A 25,450-nucleotide genomic window follows, 5' to 3' on the forward strand; every position below is an offset into this window, starting at 1 on the left:
AGAAAATCGCCTTACAAATCATCAATAACAAATAATGGATCCATTCAAAGTTTTGAATTTCTCAAAGCAGTTAGCTTTCCAATGGGTGTCTAATTTTCCTAACAAATATTACTGAAAATCGGCATTTTTATAAGAACTTTAATGCGACAAAAATATCGGTTTTTGTACTATGAGCAGAACGCCCGTATCTAAACTTGTACATCCATACAAAAAATTAAAACTTTCATTAAGGCTTGTACCTGATTGATTTTTTTCTGAGAAGAAAATTTGTGCCGTGAACGCTTCAACCTTTACATCCAGGACTTAATTCCTTTTATTCAATTCATTTCAAGGCATACTTAAAATCGACTATGATCCGTACATGTGACCCTATGTCAAAATATAACCCAACATTTTTATATTCAAAAATCAGTCGGATAATGAGGTTGTGAACCGATACATTTATCACTTTCCTATGACAAAAATGTGCCTCATCGATATATCTGTTTTAGGTCCCAAGTTTCTTTGTACCAAATACGTTTCAGGTAATTTGGAGTTTATTTAAGCAAATGCATTGTCTATCCAAAATTGTCACATTGTAATATTATTTCCAAACTTATATCACGATACCAGATTAAGAATATTGTTCTACTCAATCAGGTACCTTCCCCACAAGATGATCAAAATTGTTGAATGAAATGGTCAACATTTTTAAAAGATCTAAATTCAAACATTCAATGAGCCACAATTAAAGGTCCTTGAAGATATATTACTTTGATACCTCAAATCATACCGCGAGACACTTAAGGGAACCCCCATTCTCGGTGTCAAAAGAATGTCCCTACAAAATTTCAAGTGAAAATCTCAAGGACTCTTGAAGATATAGCCGATTTATTGTGTCAGCATCAAATGACAGCAAGAGGGATACTCAAACTTTAAACGCATTTTTCTCGAAGCAGTGTTGTACGAATGGCGGTCACGATACCTCAAGAACTAATAATCGAATCGGTTCCAAATTTTGACACGTTTTTCTGGGAGTGTATAGCTATCGTATGAACTAGGATAAATCCAATCAATGAAGAACATCCTTATTAGTTAACTTAGTTTATGGTCAAAAATAGGAGAATTTCCAACAATTTTTTTTTTCAAACGTCCGCCATTCTTTTAGTTTTTGAGCGAAGTCAATAATCCTAGTTCATACGGGAGCCCGACATATACTCTTTCTAACACAGTTGGAATTTTCGGATTTCGATGTTCCATTCCAATGAGGAGTTAAGAAAAATAAGAACTTTTCTTTAATCACCAAAAAACCACAAACAACAACTACAACCAAATTTTGCAAATTCTGTTTCTTCTCTTTTAAATCTTCAATTATATATGTGTAAAGTTACAAACCTTAACATGCATCGGTATTCATTTACCAGCCCAATGAAATTCTTGAAAATTTTGGTTAAGTTATAAAAACAAAAATTTCAATCCATTTTATAATGGTAAGGAAAAAATTGCGTATTTTATATTTTCCTAAATTAATTTCAATATGCTTGGAAAATTCAAAAATTCAAAAAAATCACGAAATTTGAATTACTGTTTTTTATTAAAATAACAACATTGGCTTTAACATTTCCTCAGAGGATAAATGTGGTTATGGAGATGAAATTCTCATTTTCTCTCAGCATACGCAAAAAACGCGTTCTCATACTAATGTAAAATATTTACAGGTAGTCAAAATCTACTACAACTACAAAAACAAAAAACTTTTTAAAAATTGTGTGTAACCCAACGGTGAACTTTTCGATGAGATTAAAATGAGTTGTTGTCATAAAATCTGTGTATAAGTGTGACAGAGAGAGAGGGGGAATGTGGGGAATTATAGCTGGCAATGTAAGAGCTGGGCGTTTTAGTTTGCAAAAATTCTGAAAACTATATTAGCAGCTGGTAATAAAATCACGACAGCCCGTCAGCCAGCAAGCCAGCCCAAAGCCAAAAACATTGACAGCATCCACTATAGCAGAAATAACAGCAACAGCAGAAATAACAGCAACAACAACAATTAATGCTAACGCCAAAAGCAGCAAATTTTTAACGTCAACTTTTATAACAACGTCACTCACACACAAGGATATTATAAACGTCATAGTTTGTTGTGCAAAATTTGAAAAAAAAAACACATCACAGTAAAGTGTCAGGTTCAGTCGGCAGTTGATACGAAGTGGCCATAGTTTGTGGTGGTTGTTGTTTTTCTGATTCTTGTTGTTATTTTTTTTCGCTAAGAAAGTTTAGGATGTTTTTTTATGAAAAATAATAATAATTAATATTATGTTTTGCTTAAATTTTGTAAAGTTGCATATTTTTGTAAGGGGTGGTATGGGAAGGGATTTTTACCTCACATTTCCTCAAGGCATTTAAAACCTTGCTTTCTCTACTACTACTACACACCACTTGTGTTTCGAAAACAGCAGCAGCAGCAAGAACAACAACAGCACCTGCTGGCAAAATATTGTGAACATGTGACACACCCATTTTTTTTCTCATCGTCCGAAGGTCATCAACAAGCAACCACCCAACACATAAAACAGTTGCACGGTTTACAAAACACGAGAAAAATAAAAACAGCAACAACAACAACAAAATCCACCAAGGCCATATTATATTAACACTTTTGAGGCAAGCGGAAAAATAAAAAATAACAGCATAACCAAAGGATAATAACAACAACAACAAAACATCATTGAGTCCTTTGCAACACATAGCTCATACGAATGATGCCCCTTTTCCTCCTCCAACACCCCCATCTTTTAAGGTTCTCATTTGCTTAAAATGCACTTTGCAAACACATACACACAACCGCAACAACAGCGACAACGATTTTCATAAACACACACACACTCACTCACTCAAACTTTATCTGTCTCACTAACAATGGTGGCCACGTATCTCAATAACGAACAACAAACACACGATGGCGATGGTGCGGTATACAAAAATTCACACCACTCCCTTTAGAAATCCTAGACAAAGAAAGGATTAACACAAAAGCCTCAATTTTTGGTGGCATTGTTTGTTAAGAACGAATGGAAGAAAGGAAGAATGGAATCCATAACAATTTTCTATGTATATTATTCTCAGCGGCAAAAGATATTAATTGCAATTTAATTTCAGTGCATTATGTGCATGGGCGTTAGTGCGTGACAAAATTAGTGAATGAATAAGTCACATCCATCCGCCCATGAAATGTGGATGGGTGTATAGAAATTGTATTTTTCGACAAGAAAATAGATTCTGATCAATTGAGAGACAACATCAGGGAATTCTTGAATTAATTTTTTTTTATTAATCCTTGAAAACATTTTTTTTTTCAAATTACAATGTGAGTGGTAGTTGTTGGCAAATATAAAACCAGTGAGCGGAGCAGTATAGTCGGACGGGGCCGACCATACCCTTCTGCGGATGTTTATTTCGAGCCTGGGTAATGTTTCGTGATATTTGGACCCTCTTGACCTATTTGAGATCTACAGCACATCTTCCGAATATTCCCAATATTCAATACACATCCTCTAATTACTTGTCCAGATTCCCTTCACCGTGGGCTTTGTTGTAATGATCGGCTTGTAACCTATAGATCAACTCGAAAAAATACAAAAAATTAAGTTTTCGGTTCACTTCATTCCAAATTTTTTATGAGATAATCATCGAAAATTATTGCCCTTGTTCTTGACCATAACTGGAACCTCTTGGAAATTTTTAAAGCGATCAACGCTATATTTCTGCCCTCTAATGTTAATGGATTACTAAATAATATGTGAATACGTAAGCACATATAAATATTTAAATTTAACTCCCACATCCGAGTACACACGAAAATATAATTGGTATCAATTTAAAGGTCAACCACTCCTATTGGATATACTATCAACTTCTCCGGTCTTGGTCCTTCAGGAGTAAATATATTCGCCATAGAATACACATTTTGTATTTTTTCACACAAAGGTCAGGGTCCATTTGACCCGCTAAATATTAACCGATATTTATCAAAACAGGCATGCTTATTCTTTGGCCCGATCTCCTTCTCCATGTAAAAATTCACGACAGAAAATCAGACCAAAATAACGTTTTTGGTCCATTTCATCCCCTAGATATTAACCGATCTTTACCAAAAACAATAGGGGTCTTCATTGGCCAGAACCGGTTCTACATGCAAAATTTCGTGAAGATTGGTCATTAACTGTGGCCATGTGTGTATCATGTTTACAAATTATAATGGACAGACGGACGGACGGACACACATGTCCATATCGACTCAGAAAAAAAGTGTTTTTTTAATCCAGAGACCTTGAGTTTCTTTCTAAACTGCAGCCCCTGCGATTCTTCCAAAACGATTTTTTCCTTTCACTCATCTGAGAGTGAAAGATTACAAAAAACGTGTACAACTCAATATTTTGTGAAGATCCTTGATAAAATTTTAAAAAAAATATTAAACAAGTAAAAATGTCCTCAAGTCAATCTTCAAGCAACGTCGGTGAGAAAATGAGTCTATATTGAAAATGTATCCCGAGATGATTTTCACTCTTCAAGAATCCAGAATGGCAAATAACAACCACGTCATTGGTAAAATGCTGCAAAAATCTTAATTGTACCGAAAATATGGCTGAAATGGGTCTTCAAAAAAAAAAAAATCCAGTCTAAAATAGCTCTTAAAATATATTTAAATATTGAAAATAGGGCGGGGCCTTTATCGAAAAATCCAGGATCTACGAAAAAAAATCAAAACTACAGGGTGAGATAAATAAAACTGCAACAAAGTCAAGCGCCATAATTTTTGCACTTTTTTTTAAATTTTATTGAATGAAAGCCAAAATGTCGAATTGGTAATCTTTGGCGCGAATTATGGCCTTCAAACGGCCAATGAAACCATCACACGCTGCCCAATTGTAGCTCTGCGGTATTTTGACCCATTCCCGGCGAAGCGCTTGCTTGAGGTGATCGACACTTTGGTATTTTTAAGTGCCAACCTTGCTTTCCAAAATACTCCAGACACAATAGTCCAACGGATTTGTATCAGGACATGTTGGTGGCCATTGTGCGCTGGAAATGAAGCGAGGAACCTCATTTTGTAACCATTCTTGCGTCCACCATCGCACTAAGGATGATCCTTTTGGAATGTCCAAGGTCTGCGGCCAAATGTTTGCATGCCCAAGGCTTTAATACACCCTGCAGAATATTTTCATGATAATATTCAGCATTTATTGTGATGATATTCGATTAATACGAGCGAAGTGCTACCATCGGCTGTTATGGCGGCCTACATCATCACCATGGCCGACGCTTGAGTTTTAGTGGCCAACCGAAGGTTCACATTTTCAGCTGACCTCTTTGGCAAGTAAAAACGATCATTTTGTTTGTTTAAAAACTGCTGGACAACGAATGTTTTCTCATCGAAGAAAACCAAATTCGGCAGTTCGCCACTTTCGGTCATGCTCTTTAGCTCTTTTCAGTCTATTTTCTTTCTGTTCCATCACGACTAACTTTTTTCTGGAAAATTCTTATCAAAGTGCTTGTGTACGCTTCTAAACAACATAGTGAGCTGTAACTGGAAAACAATTTAACAGCTTTCGGACGAGTGGCTTAGAAATGACAGCAGTCTGAAAATATATTTCTAAAAAAAAATCACACAAAAGTCAGGGTCCATTTGACCCGCTAAATATTGACCAATTTTTATCAAAACATACATTCTTATTCTTTGGCCTGATCTCCTTTTCCTTATAAAAAGTCGCGTGCAGATTGGTCCATAACTGTGGCCTGTATCGTGTTTACAAATTTTAATGGGCGGACGGACGGACACAAATGTCTAGATCGACTCAGCTAGTCGAAATATTACGATCAGTGTACTTAATGGAGGGTATAGGACCAATATTTTGCGGCGTTACAAACTCTTGGGCTGCACAAAGCTACACAAAGCCTGTCTACATGGTTGTGTAGGGTATAAAAACGCTGAGAAAAGATATTATTGAAAAATAATATTTTTTTTAAATCCTCACATTAGAAAAAATGTGTTTAAAAAAATCCACGCCTTTTAATGGTCATTGAAAAAAATATGTTTCAAAAATCCACGCCTTTTAATGGTCCGTAACATAAATATGTTTAAACCAGTGAGGTTTGACTGGGCCGACTATAGGGTACCCTTTCACCACTTTGGGTATATTCTACAAATATATCCGAAAAGACGTCACCTTTTTTAAGGAATTTTGACATGAACTTGAACGAACTTAAATATGTGATTTTTATGTCTTTCTGGAATCTATGCTAACTTCATTTCATTTGGGCAAGTTTAGAGTCGTTTGCGTACAGTGGGAAGGTTTGCAGGGACTTTGGTGCACCATTTACCTAAAATCGGGCGAAACTATATATGGGAGCTCTATCTAAATCTGAATCGATTTTCACGAAACTGAGCACACGCCATTCTAGACCTAATTCAATACACTATGTAAAAATTCGTGCAAATCAAATAATTTTCAGGGGCTTTGGTGCACCATTAACCAAGAATCGGACGAAACTCTATTTGGGAGCTATATCTAAATCTGAACCGATTTTCACGAAACTTAGCACCACACATCATTCTAGACCTAATTCATTACGCTATGCCGTATTTCGTGCAAATCGAAAGATATATAGGGACTTTGGTGCACCATTTACTTTAAATCGGACGAAAATATATATGGGAGCTATATCTAAATCTGAATCGATTTTTCCCAATATCAATAGGGTTCGTCCTTGGGCCAAGTAAATGAGCTGTGCCAAATTTCATCCAAATCGGATTATAAATGCGACCTGTACTTTGATTACAATTTAACATTAACAGGCGGACGGACATGCATAAATCGACTCAGAAAGTGATTCTATGCATATTCTCAAAAGGAACCACGGGTCTATCTCGATTCCTTTTGCCTCTTACAAGCATATGCCCAAAGACATAATACCCTGTACCACAGTGTTGTGAAGGGTATACAAATCCACGCCATTTAATGGTCTTTGAAAATATATTTTTTAAAATATCCACGCCTTTTGATAGTCCTTGAAAAAAATATTTTTAAAAAAATGTCCTTCTTTAAATAGCCACCAGAAAGAATGTTTTTAAAAAATCCACGTATCTCCATAGGATATGAAAATCCTTGAAAATTTGTTAAAAAAAAAGTCCACACTAATCTTTGCATTGAAAAATATTTTTAAAAGTTTGTTACACTTCTTAAAAAACATATTTAAAATCACATTTTTGTTAATCCCGGAATAAATCACATTACAAAAAATCCCTGCATTTATCCTTGCGGTACTAAATAAATTACAATTAATTTTCCACTTTGTAATTTAACTTTGAACAAGGATTACAAACAAATTGTTAGGAAATTTCGCCGCCAAAAGAACTCTAATCCAATTACAAAAACTAAATGGATTTTTATGTATGGAAAATTATATAAAACAAATTTCAAAAGCAAGAAAAATAAAAAACTAGATCGCATTGTCCTAGTTTATTTTTGTTACAAGAATATGTTTTGTATTTTTGGTTTGCATTTGCCAAAAAACGAAACTTTGAAGTTCATAAACTTCTTGGCAAAACATGTTGCCAGAAATTGATATATATATATATATATATATATATATATATATATACATATAAATATATATATATATATATATATTTGGTGTATATATATTACAAACATTTGTGTTAACTGTTTTCAAAACCAAACCCAAAAATAAAAAAAAAACAATGACAAAACAAACAATTGTTTGTTACAACAATTTATTTTACTCTCCCTCTTTCGATTTGTTGTTGTGTTTCGTGTTCCTCGTCATCACAAACAAAAATTGGGCCTTATTGTTGTTTACCATACTCGCTAATACATGACTGAGGGTATGTGTGTCTGTGTGTGTGTATGTATGCCTTTGAATGTATGTATGCCTTTGAAACGAAAAAAAAAAACAACAGCAGCTGGATATGGCTGTCGATGTCCTTGCGCCAAAAAACGCTATACGCTATAAAAATGCCTATAAACATAGCGAGGACAAGTTTTCATAACAGACGACATGTATGCCATGCAATGAACAGCGCAGCGCTGCTCTGCCCTGAGTTGCAATTCCATGCCATCCTTCCATATGTCCTTCAGCTGTGCAATGTGTTTCAAGTTATCGTTGATGTTTGCTACTGCGGCTGTAGTTGTTGTCGTTGTTGTTGTTGATGTGATGCAACTATAAAATTGTGCGTTTCGAAATCATCTACAAACAAAAATATAAACAACATTCGTTGAATATATATGTACATATGTATGTATACATATGTGGTTATGTGTGTATGTATCTAATGATGCCCAGTGAACATAACATTGCAAAAATGTGTTTAAGAAGACAAAGAAACATTCATCATTCAAAACAAATTTTGTTCTTTAGTCCTTGAGAAAAAAATCTATACCTTCTGGAGATTTACGCCTACGTAGATCATCAGAAGGCTTAGATCTACGCCTTTTGATGGTCCTTAACTGTTTTTTTAAATATCCACACCTTTTGATAGTCCTTGAAAAAATATTTATAAAAATTCCAGGTTCTTGAAAAAATATTTTTAAGCCAGTTAGCGGAGCAATATAGTCGGACGGGGCCGACCATACGATACCCTACACAACTACGACGGAGTTCTAACTTTCCGCGGATGTTTATTTCGAGCCCGGGCAATATTTCGTGACATTTGCACTCTCTTGCCCGATTAGAGAAACATTTATCATTCAAAACAAATATTGTTCTTTAGTCCTTGAGAAAAAAATCTATACTTTCTGGTGATTTACGCCCACGTAGATCATCAGAAGGCTTAGATCTACGCCTTTTGATGGTCCTTATTTTTTTTTTAATATTCACGCTTGTTGATAGTCCTTGAAAAAATATTTATAAAAATTCCACGTCCTTGAAAAAATATTTTTAAACCAGTGAGCGGAACAGTATAGTCGGACGGGGCCGACCATACGATACCTTACACAACTACGACGGAGTTCTAACTTTCCGCGGATGTTTATTTCGAGCCTGGGCAATATTTCGTGACATTTGCACTCTCTTGACCGATTAGAGGTCAACAGCATCTGACATATTTTCCGAATATTACTATTCATATTCCGTACAGATTCCGTTCGCCGTGGGTTGTGTTGTGATTTTCGGCCTATTATTGGCATCGGCTCGAAAAAAAAAACACAAAAAAACGGTGAGCGGAGCAGTATAGTCGGACGGGGCCGACCATACGATACCCTACACAACTTCCACGAAAGTCTAACTTTCTGTAGTTCTATGTTCTGAGCTTGGGTAATATTTCGTGATATTTGCACCCTCTTGACCGACTAGAGGTCAACAAATATTACTAATATTCATAAGAGCCCTTCTAATTACTTGTCCAGATTCCGATCACCCTTTGTGTTGTGAAGTTCGGCTATCAATTGTGGCCTATAGTTCGACTCGAAATTACACAAACAATTAAATTTTCGGTCCACTTCAGCCCAAAATTATTTTCTGATTATCACTGAAAATTATTGGCATTGTCCTTGACCATACCTGGATCCTCATGAAAAATTTCAAAGCGATCAACTCTATGGGTAATGGGTTATTAAATAATATCTGATAATGGGTTACTAAATAATATCTGAATACCTAACCACCTGTAAATATTTAAGTGTTACTCCCACATCCGAGTACATACGACAATATACTTGGTATCAATTTAAAGGTCAACCACTCCTTTTGGATATATTATCAACTTATCGGGTCTATGTCCTTCAGGGGTAAATCTATACTCTATAGAATAAAAATTTTGTCATTTTTCACACAAAAGACAGGGTCCATTTGACCCGCTAAATATTGACCGATCTTTATCAAAACAGACATGCTTATTCTCTGGCCCGATCCCCTTCTGCATGTAAAATTTCACGATGTTCGGGCAATAATTGCGGCGTCTAGAGCAACCACAAAAACCGACAAAAATTAAGTATTTGGTCCATTTCATCCCCTAAATATTAAACGATCTTTATTATAAACAATAGGGGCCTTCATTGGACTGAACCCTTCCTACATGCAAAATTTCGTGAAGATTGGTCCATAACTGTGGCCTGTATCGTGTTTACAAATTATAATGGACAGACGGACGGACGGATGGACACACATGTCTAGATCGACTCAGCTAGTCAAGATATGACGATCGGTACTTAAAGGTGGGTCTAGGATCAAAATTTCGCGGCGTTACAAACTTTTGGGGCTGCATAAAGGTATAATACCCTGACAACATAGTTGTATAGGGTATAAAAATGCCCTTCTTTAAATATTCACCCGAAAGAATGTTTTTAAGATATCCATGTATTTTTGTACAATTAGCAACCTTGTATTTGTAAAACATCCACGCCTCGTAAATATCCTAGGTCCTTGAAAACATATTTAAAAAAAATTTACATCCTTATATGGTCCTTGAAAACATATTTAAAAAAATCTACGTCCTCATATGGTACTTAAAAACATTAAAAAATACTTCCGGATATGGTCTTTAAAAAATATTTTGAAAAATATCTTGGTTTGGGTCTTAAAATATATATATATATATATATATATATATTATAATCTACACCTTGTTTTGGTGCTTGAAAAATGTTCACGGACATAATTTGTGTCTGTGCTTATTTCTAACACATCTCGTTATCGGTGTGTTTGCTGTATGTTTTTTGGGGGGACATTTGTAACACAAACGTATCCTTCACACTTCAAAATACAACTACAACAACAACAAACAAAACACATTGTATTGTGATAGCTTTAAAAAAATGCAATCGCTTTTCCAACGTTTGGTCATATTTCAATACACAAACACACACTCACCTAACAATATCGATACGTTTAATACTTATAGATAGAGAATAAGCTGACACGAAAAAGAAGAATTTGAAAAAAAAAAACATAAATCGTAATATAAACCACAAAATCGAAGTTTAAGCTGTGCAAAATTAGACAAAATGTATCAAATCACAAAAAGTGCCAAATCAGTGACAAAAACCCGAATGTGGTGATAACAAAAATTTCGGAAAATAAACGAGAAAAAAGTGTAAAAACCCAAAGTAAAAAACAAAGCCTCTTTTCCAAAAACAAAAACACCGAGGTGTTGCTGCGGCTACAAAACGGAAATAGAGCGAGTGCAAAGGCCACAGGGCACACACAACACGGCATTCATTATTTGCGGTTTATTCCAGTTGCATCAGATCCAGTCATCATCGTCGTCGTTAGTTAAATGTGGGAATGTTGTATGCTGATACTCCAGCATCTGTAGAAGAATTTAGCAGCAGCAGCAGATATCCCAAATTTCCATTTCTCCATAGCGTTTCCGGTGGTTTCCCCACTTGCACGACAAATCTTACAGTCACACAGCTTATCCATCTTTGCCCGCCACCGTCTCCTCCTCCTCCTCTTTATCAGCCTCTGCCCACGCACAATCCTCTCTGGGGGATCTCAAACTTTAAGCACTGGACGAGAAGGCCTGCCAGAAACGTGTCCGTGTCATTGACGACAAATTGGCCGCCTAGCAGCAGCATCAACATCAGCCGCCGTCGCATTCCCAGCAATCGGAAGCGCAAGAGAAATCGCGCGATTACCAGCCCAGTAATCCGCTCATTCTGGCAGCCTCACACAGTAGCGACAAGAGCGACAACAACAACTCTGTTAGCGGCAGTGGCTACGACAAGAAATCCTTCTCGTTGCATTGCTGTTGCGTGATAGTCGACATAACGCCAGTTTCACAGGCCGGACGTTTGACTTCGGCAACAACGGCTTCGGGAAGGGATGTAACCGCTGGCAGCGGTGGTGGTGGCGGTGGTAGTGTCTTAGGCGATGGTGTCTCCCAGCTGGCCAGTAGCCTCTTTCGTTTTGGCAGCAGCAAAAAGCGACCGGTCTGTATCTGCAATGCCCAGTGCCGGCTGCAACCGTTCGGTGAGGCCACCCTGGGTCCAACCATAAAAACCCATCATGGTTCACTGGATCGTTTACTGCAGCAGCAGCAACAACAGGATGATGGAGTCCAGCAAAAGCTGTACTCCACGGCCCGTACCATTGGCGGTGTGGTGGGGGAGGGTGGCAAGGATGCCCTCTCCTTGGCCGCCGATTCGGATAATGACATGCTCGACACTGAGAAGTCGGAAAAACCCAGCAAAGAATCCAAATCCGCTGCTGCTGCTGCCGCCGCCCCACCACCTCGGCCACCTTCACGTGGCAAATTCAATGTCCAACAGGTCAAGGAGGAATTCGACAAGGGTGTTGAAGTAGAAAAATTCTATCATCAAATCAACGGTGACATCTTTGAAATAACCCGAAGGGTAAGGGCCCGCAGCAATGAGGATACCATAGAACAGAAGCTTATTAAATCCCGAGATCCTCAAAAGCGTATACCACCAGCTTTACCACCCAAAAAGGGTAGTGGAGAAGCCAGCCATATCCACACACACAGCCACAAGCATGTCCATCATCGACATGCCAACGTTTCCGCCGCAACAGCTGCCGCAGCTAATGTCGTTTCCTCCGAAGAGCAGAAGCCCCAATTACCACCAAGGCGTCAGAAAAGTGCCGAAGAGGTCCCCGTCTCCAAGGAGGCAACAATAAAACCTTCACCCGATGATTTGGAATGGTTTGATCGCAAGGCCCAACAACGGCACTCCTCGCGGTCAGCGGAGAGTGGTACCGTGCGTGACGAGACCATCGAATGGCTGGAGCGACAACGAATACCCGCACGCACCTCATCCGGCCCGAGTGAAATAACTGTGATGAAAGACGAAATACCCGAATGGTTGCTGGAACATCTGCCGCGCAAACGTTCAGGGGCTATTGAACGCCAACAAACCCCCCAGCAGGCGGACAGTCGACCCAGTACATCTTCCTATGCCAAGGCTTTGAAAGAAGAGCTTGCGGAATTGCTTAAGAAACCCTTGTCACGGCAAAGTTCCGGTCCTGGAGAAATATCTCTGCTGAAATCGGATTTGGTCGAATGGCTAACCAAATCTACGAAAGCCTTGACGTCTCGCGATGAGTCTTCCGCTCCCGTTGCTGCTGCCGCCGCCGTTGCCACACCAAAACCTAGAAGATCACATCACCGACGCAATGGCAGTGGTGACACCCCTCGATCTCATTCCCACGAGGATGATGTTAGCAGCCAACATGCCAGTCGTAAACGTCACTCGCTGGGCTACAGTGAACGCAGCGAGGAGAGTATACCCGACTGGATTGCCTACCCCCTTAGTCGACTGCAGTCCCTAGGTAAAACCCCTGTAGATAGAAGAGCATCACATCAAAGTTTCATAGAATTGCCACAGAAATCATCAGTCCCGCCCACACAAACCATCAGTCACACGCAGCAGCAGCAACAGCAACAAATATGTAGTGATCGACGCTATCAGGAACAACGAATTAAAGAACGTCGCCTCCGCCACTCGGCTAGTGAAGTCGTCACCGTTTCCACACCCACGCCGGCCACCCCCAGCAATGTAGAGCGGCTATATGCCAAGCCGCACAAAGAACGCTATCAGTATATACCCAAGGATGAGCTGATACCACCCCAGCTGCCACCCAAAATGAGCAAATCGCGAGAATCAAAACGTGAACGCTCCCGACGCCACCAAACTCAACGGTCGGCCACCATATCTGATATGTCGGCCTCCCACAATGGCCTCCTAAAACGTAAATCCTCGTCGGCGGAGCGGGCACCACGCTCGCCCTCACCCTGTACAGATCCACTGTGCCCCCTGCTGCCCATTTGCACCGATCCGAATTGCCGCTACTTGGAATGCCAGCCGCTCGGCCAACGAAAACAACCATCGACCACGTCTTCGACGCTAAATCTTCTGCGCAATCAACAGTTGACGAAAGCGCAAATGCACACAGTACCTCCATCCGATGATGGTGCTGCTACGGCTGGCGGCCCACCAACGCTGTCCACAGCACAGCCATCGTCGTCCGCATCACAAAAAGTGCCGCCCGCTCAAAGCCAGCCGAAGCGCAAATTTGTCATTTGCCATGACTGTCGATACTGTGCTCCCCTGAGTTGTCGCAACCGGAAGTGCTTGAATGCTCCTAAATGTAACTCACTGCCTCGCTGCGCCGCCGACTTCAATCGGCTGCGCACAACCCTCACACAGCCACCTGCCTCACTGTACGATACGGATTTGGCGGCGACTGCGGCCACGATGCAAATCGCCCAGTTGGACGAGCAGATGACAACGGCGATGGCCGCCACCAGCTGCATCGGCGCTGTCCAGCCGTCGTCGGCAATTGCCTTAGCCGGGCCACGCAGCAGCTCCCAGCCGAATACCCTGCAACGCGGCGAGTCCTGTGCCTTGCTCTATACCCAACCCGTTGTAGCCAAGAGAAAACACCAAAACGGCCATGCCATCATCAGTGGCAGCAATGGCAAACTAATCAAATCCGCCTCGGCCGTATCGCTCGACGAGCGTCGGCGTCGCCACAAAACCGTACATTTCGGCGAAAATCTATTACGCGAAGTCTGCCAAAATCGTAAACTTATCAAATACGAACAGCAAAAACCGTCCGGTTCGCAACCCAGCCAGACTAATGGTGAACTATTGTATAATTTCGTCGAAGGTGTGCTGAGTGCATGGCACGACGACGACGATGAAGATCAATTGCGTTCGGGTGCCGAGTCGGAACCTGAACACGGTACGATGGCGTTGAAGCCATTGCACCGGTACGATGTTGTTCGATATCAGGTGATAAAACGTGTCGTTAACGAAGCGGCCGAATTGCATGGGACATTGCATTTGGGTAATTCGCGATTTCGTCATCGGCATTGGCGTAGTACGGCAAAACAATGTAATGAATTGTTTTTGCGAAAGGTAAGATTTTGGAAAGGGGTGTTTTTCAGAGGGCGGGAAAATGGTATAAAGTGACATGGTGCTCTACATGTTCGCATATATTCATATTGGTATTTATTGTTCAATTTCGGGAATAAATTCACCCGGATTTTTTGATTCGTATAATTTTGTGTATGCTTCGATTGGACCTTAGCTAAGAGTTTTAAATAGATTCCGCATATAAAAAATCTGTTCACTACTTACCTACTACTTATCAGATTAGCCTTAGAGGTTACTATTAAAGACCGATGGATGTCATAGTGATTGACTAGATATCAATGCCACTACCATGTACTTGCTGTCCCAGATGGATATTATTTTACAAGTACCGTACAGAATCAATCTAACGAGAGAACTTAGCTTAAGAGGCCATTGCTACCGCATATCTGGCTTCAGAGGATAAAATTAATGCCCAGCAATTATCCGCATCTGCTACTATATGAGCTATATACGCCATATACCAGCTGTCCTCAGAGTTGGACCAATAGAGACATCACTCATTGTGACCAAGAGATTCGAAGACTATTTGGTATTTTATGCAATATATGTAGATTATTAGATATTCCTGGTTTTCGGATCAGGGGCATTACTACCGTCTTAAAGGGAAATTGTTGTAACGAAATCCCCACAATAATATTACCTTCTTCGCAATTAGTCTTAAAAATCTGGCAAGATAACTCATCCTGGAATCCTGACACAAATGCCAATTTGAAATAAATTTTTGAAAAAGAAAAATGCAGCCATTGAAGTTATTGATGGGAAGCCATTCAATGACAACAACAAAAAAGTACTGACCCAGAGATGTAAAGCCATAACACTGATACAACAACACGTGAAGTGATGCTATTTATTACAGCAACAACAACAACCAGAACTTCGACGACCACAACAACAAATGGCGCAACGAAATCACTTGTCCCAGCATCAAATGCTTGATGGCGGAACAGATAAAATGCTCATTGACTTTTCTTTCGTTCGTTTCCTCCAGCCCCACTCACACACACACACACACACATTTTATACTTCGTATTTGTTGTTGCCGTTGTTGTGTTTTGTAGTTTTCTATTTACTCTCAGCGAGCAATTCATTTCGAATCCACTTCATGCCATGAAGTCGACTCAATGCAACCAACCAGCCATCAGAATAAACTTTAAGCTGGGCGAAACATAAAAATGCTTTTTATTATATTTGTATAAATGGTTGTCGGTGTGTGTGTCTGTGTGTGTGTAGATCCCATGATCGGGCATGGAGATGGGGACCTGGGGTGTAACAAATAGATATGTATGGCAAGAGTACTAAGTATCTCCAAAGAAGTATCCTTAAAATGTTCCATTTGGTTGGATGGTTGGTTCGTTGCTGCATAGCTGCTAGTTCGTTCGCTTGTGGTTATTTCGAAAAGTACCTTCACAAAATACATCCGGATTGAATCGAAGAATCCACCAATACCACCACATCAGCGGCACCATCAGCAGAACTAAACCCTGATGCTGGGCCAGGGCAACAAAACAAGTGCAAAACAAAAAGCGGAAGCACTTTCATTTCAATACAACTACTGTTCTGCAGCCGAACAACTAACTAACCATCCAACCAACCAGTAAGGCAGTCAGTCACTCAGCAACAACCAAGCAGCCTGTCTGCCAGCCAGCCAACCATCCATACCTCCAACCGAGTTTGGGAATGCAGTTTGTACCCAACTGCCTGGTGCAATGTTTATTTCTGGCTTCATAATGAGATTAAGTTGAACTGAACTCCATTTTTTTTCTTTTGCCTTGTTCGCCAGTGAGTCAGTCAGTTGTGTTGAGTTTTCATTACTTCTGCTTGATTGAGTCCTCAACAGATGCCAAAGGAATTCTGTCGGCAACTAAAGCCAGCCAGCAACCCAATTCATCCGCATACACCGCCAATATTTTCCATAAAATCGCCACACCACATAGAAAACAAAGAAGAAAATCATGTTGTTGTTGTAGTTTTTCCTCATCATGATGGTGGTTCTCAATGGGGAGAACTTCAATAAATACAATAACAATAAGGGAAACAAGTGAGGAAGTCTAATATCCGGCGTATAGAAGGCGTTCTACATCATACCACTCCAGATATGGACATAGTCTCCTGGCTTAAAACCTGCTGTAAAAAATGGGTTTTCTATAGAAGATCTAAGGGTCTTCCTATAGAAGAGCTAAGGGTCTTCCTATAGAAGAGCTAAGGGTCTTCCAATAGAAGAACTAAGGGTCTTTGTATAGAAGAGTTAAGGGTTCTCCTATAGAAAAGCTAAGAGTCTTCCTATAGAAGATCAAAGAGTCTTCTCTATACAGACTACCTATGGAAGACCAACCGGCCAGAATAGCTAAGGGTCTTCCTATAAAAGATCTAAGAGTCTTTGTACAGAAGAGCTAAGGGTTTTCCTATAAAAGAGCTAAGAGTCTTCCTATAGAAGAGCTAAGGATCTTCCTATAGAAGAGCTAAGGGTCTTCCTATAGAAGATCAAAGAGTCTTCTCTATATAGACTACCTATGGAAGACCAACCGGCCGTCCGACTGGTCTACCAATGGATCCTTCTTATAGAAGACCAAATGCACTTCCTAAAAAAAACAAATACTTTTTCTATAGCATACAAAAAAAACTTTTTATAGTCTACCTACAGACGTCCGAATTGCTGTCTTATATAAGACCAAATGTTCGTCATATATAAGGCCAAATGGTCTTCCTAAATTAGCGAATTAATCTACCTATGGAAGAATTCCTCTACGGGTATATGACATGATAAGTGAACTCTCTCCCCGGCTGACTCAGCTTGGGATCAATTGTAGTACCTACTTATGCTTGGTACTCACGTTGTGGTTTCTTACGACCAGCTAAGCAATATAGTGTATATTTCTAAATCTCAATTATATAGTAGAGACATCGAAGGTCACAGCAATGAACTTTTACGTCAATGGTTCTATCATTGTGGTCTCTGAGATCCATTAGTCTACAGTAGTAACATCTATGGCCAAATTAACTGTAGCACTGGTCTTTAAATTTAGCTAATCTATAGAATGGACTATGGGTCTATGGTGAAGACTCTGGACTTAGATACCGAACATTATAGGAACCAGGCAATATCCTGATAATGGATTTGATAGACACGTTTACTGGAGCTTTAACTTCTGGTCTTTTAATAACCGCACAGTTTTTTTAAACTCCTGGTTTCGACTTGTTCGGCTATAGAGATACATCGGAGGTCACCCATTATACACCAATGAACTTTTACGTCAAAGGTTCTATCATTGTGGTCTCTGAGATCCTTTAGTCCCCAGTAGTAGCTTCTATGTATCTTCTAGTGCTGGTCTTTAATGTTTGCTAAGCTATATAATAGATGGGTATATGGCGAATCCTGATAATACCCATATATTGGTTTCGATAGACACGTTTATTGCAGGATGAACAGAACATTAACTTCTGGTCTTTTAATAATTGCGCAGTTTTTTGTAAGCTCCTAGTTTCGACTAGTTCGACTATACCCGATTTGGAAGTAGATTTCGTGGCATATATTCGATATATTCGAAGACTCCGAAGTCTTAAGTGGATAGCGTATAGTTGTGCCCAATGAGGCTATCTACACTATAGTAGTAGCCAATGAGTCCAACCAGTAAATAGAGGTCAGAGGCCATCTGAGGTCAACCAGCACACTGCTTTGTGCTTAGAAGTCAGCTTGTGGCATCGAAAGCCAGCTGCAAGCCTATAATAGTGGTCACTGAGATCAGCACATAAATGTGTCTCTCATTAACTGAGGTCTATGAAGGTGACAATTCTTGTGGATTCGATTCCCAATTGGGTATTGTTGCATATAAGCCCGACTATGCTATTGTTGTGAGCTCCGAGATCAACTAATTTATAGTAGTGAAATTCGAATTGAGTAACGGCCTCGATGTTCAGCTATTAGTGACTTCAGATATCACCTATTTTATAGTTGTAGTCTGCAATTTCTGGGGGCAGATATGAGCACTTAGGTCAGATAATTTCTGAAAACTACGAATCTGAAGTAGTGGGTTCGGAAGCCAGCTAATCTCTATAGTATATAATACTGGCTTCGAAGGTCACCCAGTTAATAGTTGTAGACTATGTTTCCTGATATTCTTTAAGTGTGATCTCGGAGAACAGTAATGGTATCTGATAATCTCCGAAGATGGCAAATCTGGAGTATTGAGTTCGGATGTCATCTAATCTCTATAGGTGTAGCATATATGCTCCACTATATTATTGCTGTGGGCCTCGAAGCCAACGAGCTTCATGTAGTAAACTCAAGTGGGGCTTCCACTGGCAGCTAGTAGAGGCTTCGGTATCCTGCTATCTACAAAAACAATACCAAAGGGCAGCGAATACATATTTGTAGGGTATGAGACCAGATAATATAAAGCGGAGGCCTCAGTGGACCAATACCTCTATTGTCGAAGGTTATGAACCTAGTATATAAAAGTGCTCTCCGAGGCTAACAATCACTACTATGGACCCCAGAAGTGAGCTAATCTCTATAAGGAACTAGTAATAGCTTCGGAGGTCATACGCCAGAAGGTCTATTGCTTTAGCCTATGACGCACAGCTTGTTTATAACAGTATAGTACTCTGAAGACGCCGAATCTATAGTTGTATGCCAGTTAGTTTGTATTGTTATAGCCTATAAGCCCAGCCAGTATAAAGTAGTGGACTGCGAGGATACATTTTCTATAGTAGTGACCTCTGAAATCTGCTATTCCATAGTAGTCTTTGTGCTCCATTTAGTTTGTAGCAGTGTTCTCGAAACCATCTACTTTTTTCAGTGGGTTGTTCTAAAACTGACCTCTAAGATCCAATATATTTCCCTCTTAATACAAACACTTAATAGAGTGTCCAAGGCTCCGAACGATGATGCTAGTCGGTCGTCTAGTTGGCGACCACCCAATCAAAACTATAAATAAGCGATTTTTTATTAAACCCTAAAAATGTATTCTTATTAACCACCTACAGGTGATACAAATCATTGTTGAAAAATAAAAACTATCCTCTCGGCATATAGTGCTGCAGGATATAACAAGATTGAGTTTGCAACAGGATGTCCATCAGAAAAAGCGGACGAAGAAGAAAAATAAATTCGCTTATATTGGAATTGGTACTGTTAATGCTAATGCTCTTTTCCGTTTCTCTTCCTTTCCTTTTCTTTCTCTTTTCTCTTCCCTTTGTTTAGATTTCCGACGATGACCGCATGAGTTTAACTACAGCCGTATCGGATGAAGATGATGGCGAAAGTGTCATGGCGTCACCATACAAAGCAAAAGCAACTGGAACGGCGGCATCTTCATTTAATTGTACAGGAGCTGTACGCAAAGCTGGGTAAGAAAAATACAACTTCCATAGTTTCGCTATTTAAGCACCTTAAATCTCATTGATTTGAGGACGATTTATCTCTACCCCTCCCACACACAAATTTATTTCCGTTTATTTCATTCTCTTTTTTTGCATTTTGTTTCTGTTTCGTTTCATTTCAGTTTCCTGTCGGTAAAGAAATGGTTATTGCGAAAGAAACATCAAATCGAATTAGCCCGTAAACGTGGTTGGAAGGGTTATTGGGTGTGTCTTAAGGGCACCACACTGCTCTTCTATCCGTGTGACTCGCGTGAGGGTCGCAGCGTCGAGGCGGCTCCCAAACATTTGATTATCGTCGATGGTGCAATAATGCAGCCAATACCCGAACATCCCAAACGTGATTATATCTTCTGTTTGAGCACAGCATTTGGCGATGCGTATCTGTTTCAGGCTCCATGCCAGGTAAGCTCATTAAAATTAATTCTTTTTTTGTCTTGCATTGAAAATGTAACGCAGGAGCGGCAGATGTTGGTGAGAGGAGATTGAGTAGGTGAATGGAATACCAAGCCCATGTAAAGCAGCTGAGTGTGTGTGTTTGAATGTGAATGGCAATGAATGTGTGAATATGTTTAAATGGGAATTATGTTTAAAAGCATAAAATATCCTCCGAAAAGAATATCGAATCTGAGATTAGAGTTGGGCAATTTCGTGTGTGTAGAGGTTTGATCGACAAAAGAAACTAGTTCATTATCTTGGTTGCATAGTTTCTTTTAGTTCAATCGTTCTTTGGTAGAGGTATATAAATTCGGTCGATGAACTGAAAGATCTAGATGAACGTTTGTGTCATAAGGGACTAGGTAAAATAAAGTGAAAAGGAACGACTGGAGCAACAGGAACTAAATGAACGACAACACCAGACCTAGCACCGATCGTTCCTTTTGCAGAATAGTTCATTTGACATAACTCTTCCTGAAACATATGTGATATTAAGGAACTAGGCAACACCATGACCCGATGTGTGCTTCAATCTCGTGTAGTGTCAATGGCTGCTAATGGTCCCTGGGACAAGCTATTCTCAGTAGTGACATGTGAGGGCAACTCCAACTAAAAGATCATATAGGAACCTATCTTTGTTTCATCTTATCCCACTGTACTTTTCCCTGAGCTCAGCTAATCTAGAACAGATGATTCTTAGGCCAGCTACTTTACATTAGTTGCCTCTGAGATCAACTTCTTGGTAGTAGTATCTTCTGAGCTCAGCTACTCTACAATAATGTCTTCACAAAGCAACTTATATATAGAAGTAGACTTCGAGGTCAGCCGTAATGTCAATTAAGGCTAGTATTGACATCTGAGTTTAGCAAAATGGATCTAGAGAATGGTTCTCAATATTATCCATGCTAAAGTTGTACACTTTGAGTTCCTTAGGGATCACTAGGTAGATTCAACCTACTAGCAACAAATGGTTGAACGAGTTTTCCCCCTTTTTTCACAGAATGGCGCCCAACGAATAGCTTAAAGCTATTTGAGGTTTTTTCCCTAGTTGCCTCTGAGATCAACTTCTTGGTAGTAGTATCTCCTGAGGCCAGCTACTCACAAAGCTACTTATATAAAGAAGTAGACTTCGAGGTCAGCCGTAGTGCCAATTAAGGCACTGAGTTAAGCGAAACGGATCTACAGAATGATTCTCAATCTTATCCATGCTAAAGTTGTGCACCTTGAGTTCCCTTATGGATCACTAGGTAGATCTACCATTCAACCTACTAGCAACAAATGATATTTACTAAATACCTGATATTAAATAGGGATCTCTAGGTTGAACGGGTTTTCCCCTTTTTTCACAGAATGGTGCCCAACGAATAGCTTACAGCTATTTAAGGTTTTTTTTCTGAATTTTAAACATTTTACTATGATCATCGTCGAAAAATGTGGAATCTGCAATACCCTAAATGGAAGGGACCGTTTAATTATTTGAAGCAGGATTTCAAACGATGCTCAGAAAAAAGTCGCAAACAAGACCTGCAACATCATGGAAATAAAGCATCAAAAATTTTATAAGAACTATACTGTCCTAAGCTTCCAAGATTTTTTTATTCTGAAAAGGAGCTATAAGAAATTTATTAAAATGGCGCCCAACGGGTTCTCAATCCTATCCATGCTAAAGTTGTGCACTTTGAGTTCCTTAGCGCTCACTAGGTAGATCTACCATTCAACCTACTAGCACTAAATGATATTTACTAAACACCTGATATTAAATAGGGATCTCTAGATTGAACGGGTTTTCCCCTTTTTTCACAGAATGGCGCCCAACGAATAGCTTAAAGCTATTTGAGCTTCTTTCAGAATTTTAAAAATTTTACTATGATCAACGTCGGAAAATTTGGAATCTGCGATACCCTAAATGGAAGGGAACCACTTAATTTCAGATAATTGGAGTATTTTCAAGCAGGATTTCAAACGATGCTCAGAAAAAAGTCGCAAACAAGACCTGAGCTATACTGTCCTGAGCTTCCAAGATTTTTTATTCTAAAACGGAGCTACAAGAAATTTATTAAAATGGCGCCCAACGGGTTCTCAATCTTATCCATGCTAATGTTGTACACTTTGAGTTCCTTAGGGATCACTAAGTAGATCTATCATTCAACCTACTAGCAACAAAAGATATTTACTAAACACCTGCAACTTCATGGAAATAAAGCATCAAAAACTTTATAAGAACTATACTGTCCTGAGCTTCCAAGATTTTTTATTCTAAAACGGAGATACAAGAAATTTATTAAAATGGCGCCCAACGGGTTCTCAATCTTATCCATGCTAATGTTGTACACTTTGAGTTCCTTAGGGATCACTAAGTAGATCTATCATTCAACCTACTAGCAACAAAAGATATTTACTAAACACCTGATATTAAATAGGGATCTCTAGGTTGAACGGGTTTTCCACATTTTTTCACAGAATGGCGCCCAACGAATAGCTAAAAGCTATTTCAGGTTTTTTCAGAATTTTAAAAATTTTACTATGATTATTTTCGTGGAACGATCATCAAATGTGGAATCTGCGTTACCCTAAATGGAAGGGACCGTTTAATTTTAGAGATTTGGAGTTATTCAAAGCAGGATTTTAAACGATGCTCAGAAAAAAGTCGCAAAAAAGACCTGCAACATCACGGAAATAAAGCATCAAACATTTTATAAGAACTATACTGTCTTGAGCTTCCAAGATTTTTTTATTCTGAAAAGGAGCCATAAGAAATTTATTAAAATAGCGCCCAACGGGTTCTCAATGGTTCTCAATGTTATTCATGCTAAAGTTGTGCACTTTGAGTTCCCTTAGGTTTCACTAGGTAGATCTACAATTCAACCAACTAACAATATATGATATTTACTAAACACCTGATATTAAATAGGGATCTCTAGGTAGAACGGGTTTTCTCGTTTTTTTCACAGAATGGCGCCCAACGAATAGCTTAAATCTATTTGAGGTTTTTTTCAGAATTTTAAAAATTGTATCATGATCATCGTTGAAAAATGTGGAATCTGCGATACCCTAAATGGAAGGGACCGTTTAATTTTAGAGATTTAGAGTTATTTGAAGCAGAATTTCAAACGATGCTCAGAAAAAAGTTGCAAACAAGACCTGCAACATCATGGAAATAAAGCATCAAAAATGTTATAACAACTATACTGTCCTAAGCTTCTAAGATTTTTTTATTCTGAAAAGGAGCTATAAGAAATTTATTAAAATGGCGCCCAACGGGTTCTCAATCCTATTCATGCTAAAGTTGTGTACTTTGAGTTCCCTTTGGGATCACTAGGTAGATCTACCATTCAACCAACTAGCAATAATTGATATTTACTAAACACCTGATATTAAATAGGGATCTCTAGGTTGAACGGGTTTCACCCCTTTTTTCACAGAATGGCGCCCAACTAATAGCATAAAGCTATATGAGTTTTTTTCAGAATTTTAAAAATTTGACTATGATCATCGTCGAAAAATGTGGAATCTGCGATACCCTAAATGTAAGGGAACCACTTAATTTCAGATAATTGGAGTATTTTCAAGCAGGATTTCAAACGATGCTCAGAAAAAAAGTCGCAAACAAGACCTGCAACATCACGGAAATAAATCATCAAAAATTTTATAAGAACTATACTGTCCTGAGCTTCCAAATTTATTTATTCTGAAACGGAGATATAAGAAATTTATAAAAATGGCGCCCAACGGGTTCTCAATGGTTCTCATTCTTATCCATGCTAAAGTTGTGCACTTTGAGTTCCCTTGGGGATCACTAGGTAGATCTACCATTCAACCTACTAGCACTAAATGATATTTACTAAACACCTGATATTAAATAGGGATCTCTAGGTGGAACGGGTTTTCCCCTTTTTTAACAGAAAGGCGCCCAAGAAATAGCTTAGAGCTCTTTGAGTTTTTTTTTCAGAATTTTAAAATTTTTACTATGATTATCGTCGAAAAATGTGGAATCTGCGATACACGAAATGGAAAGGACCGTTTAATTTTAGGCATTTGGAGTTATTTAAAGCAGGATTTCAAAAGATGCCCAGAAAAAAAGTAGCAAACAAGACCTGCAACATCATGGAAATAAAGCATTAAAGACTTTATAAGAACTATACTGTCCTGAGCTTCCAAGATTATTTATTCTGAAACGGCGCCCAACGGGTATTGGTCAAGCGTATTAATTTATATTCGATGGATTTTTGCCTATGAACATTTAATCATAATTGCGTTCAATGTTGACCAGACAATAAACGGCGTCTAAATCGAAGAATATGTTCCAGTAGTAATGGCGCCCAACGAAAGGAAATTTATCTATGTGGGAATCTATGATTTTTGAGAGTAGATGCAGCCATCAGAGTTATGAAGTCAATATTCAATCTCGATTAGAATTAATCACAAGAAGTAATGACAGCCAATGAATATCTGCCCAGAATATTTAATTGTACACCAGAGTCTCAACATGCGTCGTTCCGATTTGCACCGTTTCGACTTGGGACACTTTTTAAAACTAGAATAGATTTTACGTTGGACCGAACTAACATTTTAGCATATTTTCGATTTGCGTAACGTTTCTCCGGAGAACTATTGTATGGATTAACATGGTCCGAGTGATTTTAAAGGTCACTTTAAGGACCATAAGGGTGATGGAAATTTTGTCAACGAGTGTGAATCAATCGTATAAATTTGAAATGGCGCCCAACGGTCGTACAAATATT

At 39.0% G+C, this 25,450-nt stretch overlaps 1 protein-coding gene across 1 annotated transcript in view; it reads left to right on the top strand.

Moving 5' to 3' along the window:
• The window catches only part of LOC133328979 (protein still life, isoforms C/SIF type 2-like), a gene marked incomplete at its 3' end in the record, with an annotated part of 133,459 nt that overhangs the window by 37,042 nt on the left and 70,967 nt on the right, over nt 1–25,450 (top strand). Inside the window, exons 4-6 of the mRNA XM_061537486.1 lie at nt 11,565–14,876; nt 20,095–20,240; nt 20,396–20,675. Of these exons, the coding sequence (XP_061393470.1) occupies nt 11,565–14,876; nt 20,095–20,240; nt 20,396–20,675 (3,738 nt within the window). The remainder of the gene's footprint in view (nt 1–11,564; nt 14,877–20,094; nt 20,241–20,395; nt 20,676–25,450) is intronic.

This window comes from Musca vetustissima, unplaced genomic scaffold (assembly GCF_032173495.1).
Source record: "Musca vetustissima isolate MV318-11 ecotype Yass unplaced genomic scaffold, APGP_CSIRO_Mvet_v1 utg59629, whole genome shotgun sequence".
Taxonomy (NCBI): domain Eukaryota; kingdom Metazoa; phylum Arthropoda; class Insecta; order Diptera; family Muscidae; genus Musca; species Musca vetustissima.